This window comes from Berghia stephanieae, chromosome 1 (genome assembly GCF_034508935.2).
Source record: "Berghia stephanieae isolate SIO BIC M18660-M18661 chromosome 1, UCSD_Bste_1.3, whole genome shotgun sequence".
In the NCBI taxonomy this organism is placed as follows: domain Eukaryota; kingdom Metazoa; phylum Mollusca; class Gastropoda; order Nudibranchia; family Aeolidiidae; genus Berghia; species Berghia stephanieae.
In genome coordinates, this window is record NC_088360.1 from 108,241,682 (window position 1) to 108,250,511 (window position 8,830).

At 34.6% G+C, this 8,830-nt stretch overlaps 1 protein-coding gene across 2 annotated transcripts in view; it reads left to right on the top strand.

Annotated features, from left to right (window-relative positions):
• The first annotated feature begins 33 nt into the window (after positions 1-33).
• Positions 34-8,830, top strand: part of LOC144965147 (thioredoxin-2-like) — a 13,761-nt gene continuing 4,964 nt past the window's right edge. For both annotated transcript variants that reach the window (XM_078900143.1, XM_078900154.1), the window contains exons 1-3: positions 34-207; positions 3,448-3,551; positions 5,652-5,756. In XM_078900143.1, coding sequence (XP_078756269.1) covers positions 201-207; positions 3,448-3,551; positions 5,652-5,756 — 216 coding nt within the window. In that variant the 5' untranslated portion in view covers positions 34-200. The remainder of the gene's footprint in view (positions 208-3,447; positions 3,552-5,651; positions 5,757-8,830) is intronic.

Here is an 8,830-nt window from a genome sequence, read left to right on the forward strand (position 1 = left end):
GACGTTACTCTAGAAATTGATGAAGTAGGAAACTTTTCATTGTCAAAGCAGTTATGTACCATTCAAATGTCCAAAACTTCTTGTCTCAATTCAATTTGGGATGTGAATTGTCAAGGTTTTAAATTTATATATTTAACAAAAAATTGAATAGCACTTCAAGTATCAAACTAGTTAGATGAGGGAACATTGAATTATCTGGAATGGGCGGTGAGTGATATGGATCTTTTTATTTATTTAGTGTTTGCATCATTCTCTTCTCTTTGTTTTCCTAATTGTCTGTCTCTATTCTTACACTTAATCAGTAAGTAGTAAGTAGATAGATTTTTGACCAATCCAAACATGGAATTAGTGATACGCCTTCTAACGTGCTCAGACAAACATGGCGGATTGTTTATAAGCAATAACTTGAATGAAATCGACATCTCTCTGATCGTTGTCAATGTTATTGTTTTTATACCGCCAGATGGACACGATTTTCTCGATCATATTTTAAACGTTTAACTTTACACATTGTTTTCTGTATTGGTTCTATTGATTGAACGATCAAGCGGTAGAACAGTGAGCGTTTGACTGAGACACATACCATCGACAATAAAACCTGTGAAATTTGTTTTGTTTACCAATCACTATCATTGCCATTGTTTACATTATGACGACTGTCAGAGAGACGTGTTAGGCGATATTACGAGTTTGTTTTTGTTTTTTTTAACAGAGACAATGCTGTTAACGGCCAGGTTCTCATTTAACACCTGAGTACGATGAAAGAATGTGAATGTGAGTAAAGAGCCTTTTCCAAGGACTCAACTATGCGACGAGCGGAGCTCGAACCCAGGACTTTCCGATCCGAAAGATAGTGTCATACAACAAGACCACATAGCCGCATATATTTCGACAAAAAAACTAGAATGAGGCGGTGGTGCAGCTTTGGGGTCTTGTGGTATGACGACACTCACCTTCGTCCCGCTCTGTGTTGTTGTGCACAGTTGAGTCCTTGGAAAAGGCACTTTAGTCGAATGTTCTCACCTCACCCAGATGGAAAATGAGTACCTGGCCAGTAACAACGCTGTCTCTTACGAAAACAATTGTAATAGCGCCATAGCGTTTCGTCCAACATGCTAAGTGTTGCTGTTGGCTTGTCAAGCACTTAGAGCCCATAATCCCTCAAGTTATTTTTTAAAATAAAATTTGGCTCGCCCCTTGTCAAATTTTCACTTGTGACGCGGCTGATGATCATGATGATGATGATGATGATGATGATGATGATGATGATGATGATGATGATGATGATGATGATGATGATGATGATGATGATGATGATGATCATGATAATAATAATAATGATAATAATAATAATAATAATAATAATAATAATAATAATAATAATAATAATAATAATAATAATAATAATAATATAATAATAATGATAATTCTATTCTATTCTATTAGTCAGCTGATCCTGCGTAGGACGTTGCTTCCCGAACTTTCTTGCGAAACAGATTACGGTTTTCCGCCAGTCTACTTGCTTGAGTTGCTGTCATTCCCAGCCATTCACATATATCTTGTTCCCAGCTTCTTGTTGGTCTACCTCTTCCTCTCTTGCCGTCTACCCTTGTCTGCAGAATGTGCTTTTCTAATGATTCGTGGCGAGTCGTGTGGCCAAAATAGTTTAGTTTCAATTTCTTTACAGTTTGAAGAAGAATTGGTGATTTTATTCCGATCCTTCTCAGGACTTCTTTGTTTGTTTGTTTTTCAGTCCATGATATTCTGAGTATTTTTCTGTAGCATGCCATTTCAAAAGCTGTGATCTTTGTGCTCTCTGCTTTGCTGATAGTCCATGCTTCGCATCCATATGTTGCAGTTGGGAAAACAACACTTTTGAGGATTTTGATTTTTGTTTGAATGCACTGCCCTTTCCAGATATTATTCATCTTTTCTAGCTTTGATCTTGCCATTGCTAGTCTCCTCCTGATCTCTGGGGCCGATTTCCCGTTGTACTCAATCCTGGCTCCAAGATATTCAAAATTCTTTACTCTTTCTATTTCTTCTCCATTGATTTTTATGATGGCATCTGTTTTGCATTTGTCAGTATTCATGATTTTGGTCTTCTTTATATTCAGCTAAAGGCCTTTGGTCTCGCTATGTTCCTTTACAGATGTTATTAGATTCTCTAGTCCCCCCGGTGTTGTGGACAATAGTGCAGTGTCGTCTGCGTACCTCAGATCTTTTATGGGTAGACCTTGCATTTTAGGTTCGTTGTAATTACTTCTCCTGACATCGTTTTCCACATCTCGCATTATACCTTCAGTGTAAATGCTGAACAAATGGGGTGATAGAATACATCCCTGTCTTACTCCTTTTGTAACTTTGAACCATTCTGTTGTTCCGCTTTCTAGTTGTACCGCTGATTGTTGGTTCTCATAGAGGGATCTTATCAGGTTTCTAATTCTAGGATCAAAGTTCATCTCCAGGAGAGTTTCCCATAGTTTCTCATGATTAACACAATCAAAAGCTTTCGAATAGTCTATAAAACAAGTGTGGAGGCCAGAATTTACTTCTCGATGCTTCTGAATAATTTGACGCAAATTGAATATGTGGTCTCTTGTCCCTCTGTTTTTTTTCTAAAACCTGCCTGGGTGTTACTGACTTCTTCTTCCAGTTTACGTTCAATCCTGTTCATGATAATTTTTAGAAGGATTTTGCTTGCATGACTGATGAGTGATATTGTTCGGTAGTTGGAGCATAGTTGTAAGTCTCCTTTCTTAGGCAATGGTATAAAAATTGCTCTCCTCCAATCTGAGGGCCAAATTTCTTTCTCCCAAATTTTCGTACAAAGTCTTAGATATACTTCAACTCCTTCATCTTCGCTTGCTTTTATCATCTCAGCTTGAATGTTGTCACAACCTGGACTTTTCCCATCTTTAAGTGATTTAATTGCCCATTCTATTTCAGATTTTAGAGGTGGTAAGCTAGATTCTTCGTTTTCATTTTGCATGTTGTTTTGCAAAGGTTGGATTTCGTTTATTTGGTCTTCTGTGTACATATCTTCACAATATCTTTTCCACCTATTTGCTATGTCTTCTGCTTCTGTGAGGGGTTTACCTTGCTCATCTTTTATCACCCCTATTCGTGATTGAAAACTTTTTGTGATGGTTTTTATTTCATCATACATTTCCCTGGTCTTGTTTTCTCTCTGAAGGTCTTCTATTTTTCTGCATTTTCTCATGAGATATTCTTTCTTATAATAATAATAATAATAATAATAATAATAATAATAATAATAATAATAATAATAATAATAATAATAATAATAATAATAATAACGATAATGATGATGATGATGATGATGATGATGATGATGATGATGATGATGATGATGATGATGATGATGATGATGATGATGATGATGATGATGATGATGATGATGATAATGATATCTTGCATTTATAGGGTGCTGTTCTAGGTACAGTATGTCAATAAAAACTCCCAGCGAATCCGAGAAAGCCTCGAAATCTTCAATATCCGAACCTGACATTGCACTTGTCACAAGCAAAGTGAGTTTATGCTGTTATTTATTTATTATTATAACATTCATTTATTTACAAATAAATAGAAATGAAATAGTGATCATCCAATTAACTGTTTTGGCAGCAAATATTATATCAAAATTGTGTGTGTTTGTTGCCTGTGTGTATGTTTCTATATGTACACACAAAAAAACACACACGCACTCACACACACACACACACACACATATATATATATATATATATATATATATATATATATATATATATATATATAAATTGCTCTCAATTCAATGAACGTGATGATAAGTCGATCAACTCAATGGAATTTGAACTCAATTTCCATTGTCTTAAATACTTACTTAATATCCAGCGTCGTCCTCATTGACGTTGGCTGCCATCACAAATGTCTTCCCGTTCCTCCCGTCTGTTGACGGTATCGTACAACTCTTTTCCATTCATGTCTGTCCCTTCTAGGATATTTAAAAAAATATAATTATGCCTCTTCTTCGTTTTCCCTCCATTTTCCCTTGTACCACATCTTTCATTAGGGTGTATGTGTTTCGGCATGAGTGACCGAAAAAACTGAGTTTTGTCCTTTTGATGACATTTAGTAGTTATGGCATGACTTCCAGCTCTTCCAATATGCTGTTATAATTTGTTCTTTTTTCCCTCCGGCTGATCCTCATCATCATTCTGTCAAAATACATTAATTCAGCAGAGGTTATACGTTACATGTCTTTGTTCTTGAGGGTCCATCCTTCTGCTCCGTAGGTCATCACTGTCCACACCAATACTTTTACTAAACTTGTTTTCAAATTTTGCCCTATGGATTTGTCTTTCCAGATATTGTTTAGAAAGGTCATTCTGTATTTCACCATTGCAATTCGGTTATTTAAATCCATCGAGCAGTCGCCATTTTGCTTTTTAGTGGATCCCAAATATCTAAAATGAGAGACCTTCAATCTCTTCGTTTTTAATTAGTATGGCTTGATCTTTGGCTTCTTCGATTTGCATGTATTTTATCTTTTTGGCATTTAGTTTGAGGCCTTTAAGCCCACCGTAATATTTCAGATGAAAGATTTTAGACGGAGAAAAGCAGAAGCGCAGGTGATCCGATATGACACAGATAAACTAAAAGATCCAGAAACAAAAGCCAGAAACAGAAAGCCGATTTGAGGCCCTCTGTGACATCCAAGATGAAATAACACCACAAGATCTATGGATAGATATGAGGAATATAATATTATATCACGAAACAGCAGACTCTATCCTTGGACGAAAACGAAAGAAAAAGACAAAACGATGGATAAGAGAAAAAAATTCAATCTGGCTAACAGTAAAAGAGAAGCCAGAATTAAGGGACAAATGGAAGAATACAAAAAAACAACAACTGAAAGGGATAAACAAGCATGGTTAACCCTCTCCTTACCAACTATAGGAAAATCGTCACAGTCGTTACGATACAACCAACATTTTTCTCATTCAAATTTCTTTTGTACATCATGAAATTTAAAGAAAATGAACAGTGTGTTGTAGAGCATGTTTTGCTAAAGAAGTTATGCATCGGAAGAACTTTACTGCTATTGTGATTCAGTGATAAAAATCTATTTTTGTGTTAGTTGGGCGTGAGGTTTGGGGGGAAATCCTGAAAATGGGTGGTAAGGAGAGAGTTAAAACGGGAATGTCGTAATATTTATCTATGTGACCGATGTAATATGTCAAAAGAAATGTATGGAAACAAACCTTAAAAGATCCTGAACAAATCATGAAGCGATGGAAGGAGTACGGAGAACCACTCTTCAAATCACAACAACGGGCGAAAGACATACACACTTTCACAAACCGCATAGAACCAAAAGAGCCACCAGCATCAATGATACACGAAATAGAAAAGGCTTTGTCAAAACTAAAGAACGTGTCTTGTGTTTTCATTTACTTTTTTTTTAGGCGGAATTAGATGACCTTCTTCTAAAGGAAGCCAAACGCTTTGTACGAGCGAAAGACATACTATTTCACAACAACATAGAACCAAAAGAGCCACCAGCATCAATGATACACGAAATAGAAAAGGCTTTATCAAAACTAAAGAACGTGTCCTGTGTTTTGTTTTCATGTACTTTTTAGGCGGAATTAGATGAACTTCTTAAAAAGGAAGCCAAACGCTTGGTGGTGATTGACTTCTTCGCCACTTGGTGTAAACCATGTAAAATGCTCACTCCTAAACTTGTGGTAAGTACATTTTTTTTCGACGAAACATGACGCCTATTAGGCGATATAACAGTTTGTTTTGTTGGGGTTTTTTTTTTTTTCCGTGACGGAGACAACGCTGTTTACTGCCAGCTATTGCTATTCATTTACATCTGTCTACGGCACTAAACAAAAATGAATTTAACAGTTAAAAGCTGCGGACTGTAAAAAGTAATAAATAAAAATGAATATAACAGCTTTGAAAAAAAAAAAAAGACCCAAATAACAAACACGGAACGTTTCGGGCTCCAACCCTTCTTCAGCCAACAAAGAAAAACCCGATATACAATCATAAATACGTTATCAACATACATTTAGTAATCTATTCATAAATATTATTATTTTTCGTTGTCGGTTGAAGAAGGGTTTTGAGTCCGAAACGTTCCGTGTTTGTTATTTTATGCTTTTCTTTTTTTTTTTTTTAAGCTGTTATATCCATTTTTGTTTATTACTTTTTAAAGCCGCAGCTTTTAGCAGCTTAGTATCACTTAAATATAAGCAGCTAGGGTTTAGCCAGATTTTCAGTACGGTAGAGTGAAAATAATTTTTTTTAAAGTAGTCCTTCAGAGCAATTCGGCCCGTGGAGTCGGAGTTTATTCTACACGGTCTCTATAGCTTGAAACGGAGAATAGCAATTGCTTGCCGTCCTTTGGATAGGACGCTAGTCTATCGCAAAATATTTTACGCCAAATCTTAGACAGCGGGGTAAAAAAAAAAAAGAAGAAGAAAAAAAAAAAAGAATTCGACTTCACCTGGGATCAACCTCGGTCCTTTTGAAGCAAGTGCTCTTCCATTCCAACTGAGCTGTTGGGAGGAGTGATGCATTCAACCATTTTGAATAGCGCCAGTACTTTTTTATAAAAAAATATTATACTCATGAAATAACTGCCAATAATATTATGAGAAGCCCTAAACGCTTTTGTTAAACAAACAATACCAGTTATTACTGTACTTCCTAACTCCGCTTTTCCCATTTTGAGATATGGAGGATTATTTCCCCTGAAATTTCCCATTCCGTCTATCATTTTATCATATAATTTAAACATTAAATTCACACAAATCTTGGAAATATTTTTGTGCCAAATGATGCTTAAAATAAAGTAAAGTTTGCGTTTCAATTTATCTCATGGAGGAAAAATCTCAAAAAGCAGAAAAATCGACTTAACGAGTTTTTGGAAAACCTGCCTTTAATTGGATTCAATAGTCTGATGTCACGTCGCCCAGCAACGGCGAGCAGCGTGGTTCTAAACAAAGAAAATTGGTACTTTTTATTCTTCATGCTGGCTAGAACTTTTCGTGTGTCATGGGATCAGAATGTATAAAAGTCAAGACATGATCATATCTATAGTGTTTTTCTCCTCTGGATACACTTTTATGCTCGTCGGAGACATTGTTCATAAAGGCGTCCGCCATTGTTCCGATAGTTTAGAGCCAGTTACTAAGTTGCTATACATCATTACGAGGGAAGTGACGTCATGACTGTTGTATGTATTTCCATAACAACAATGAGACCATAACAATTTGGGTTATTAGACCTGAAAAAAAAAAGAGCATTTAAAAATTTAGCTTTTTTATAGAGCATTATCCACTAAACGTGCTCCAAGCGCTTTACAATGGGCCCCTGGCCAACAGCAACACTTAACATGTAGGACGAGACATGCCGCCTGTTAGGCGAAATTACAAAAAAAAATTTTGACAGAGACGACACTGTTGTCGGCCAGGTACTCATTTTACTGTGAGAGAATGTGAGTAAAGAGCCTTTTCCAAGGACTCAACTATGCGCCGAGCGAGGCTCGAACCCAGGACCTTCCGATCCCAAAACTCTCTCAGTTTAGAATAGATAAAACCCTCTGCACATTATTTTATAGAGCAGTAATCGAAAGTGTTTTGTCATTTTGTATAACAGCTTGGGGAGGCAATTGCTTAGCAGTGGAAAGGAACAAAATAAATTCAAATTTTAAAAAATCCATTAAACGCTATATAAATGATGTTGACAATGTAGATCTTTTATACGAGAAATTTTGTATAAATAAAATAACTAAAATATTAAATGACCAGTATCATCCACTAAGACCATCAATTATTATGTCAGAAAGAAGTGGTCGCCCTTTCTCTATTTCAACGAAAACAGAGAGACACCGAAAATCTTTTCTGCCGTCCAGTATTAGGCTTTATAACAACAAGCAATAATCATTTTATATAATTATTTCTCATTTTTACTTTTTAAAAATATAAATATTAATTTATTAATTTATTTGTTTTGCAATCTTTTCAATTTTCAATTTATAGTGACAGTTTTAACTATTTTACAGTGTTGAAATTATTCATATTATAAAGCGCAGCTCTGATTATAGAGCTGCTCCTTTTTTTTATATATATACATCCTATTTCCATTGTATTTTTATCTTATTGTGTAAATTATAACACGTCTGTACAAAAAAAATTCCTTTTTGGGATGCAATAAATTATTATTATTATTATTATTATTATTATTATTATTATTATTATTATTATTATTATTATTATTATTATTATTATTATTATAGATAGATAGATAGATAGATAGATAGATAGATAGATAGATAGATAGATAGATAGATAGATAGATAGATAGATAGATAGATAGATAGATAGATAGATAGATAGATAGATAGATAGATAGATAGATAGATAGATAGATAGATAGATAGATAGATAGATAGATAGATAGATAGATAGATAGATAGATAGATAGATAGATAGATAGATAGATAGATAGATAGATAGATAGATAGATATATATAAACTATTTCAAGTATAATTAATTATGACTTATTATTATAACTTCTACAATATTTTTTTTCGAGCATCTCTCTCAACAGGAAGTGATGATAGCGAATGCTCGAAACAATAATTGTAGGAGTTGATCATAATTATACTTGAAATATTTTATAAATAGCTCCTTTTATCATATAGTTGAGCACTATTATTTCATGATTTTTGTTTTTATGATTTTATACATACATAGATAGCTAGCTAGCTAGATAGATAGATAGAGAGAGAGAGAGAGAGAGAGA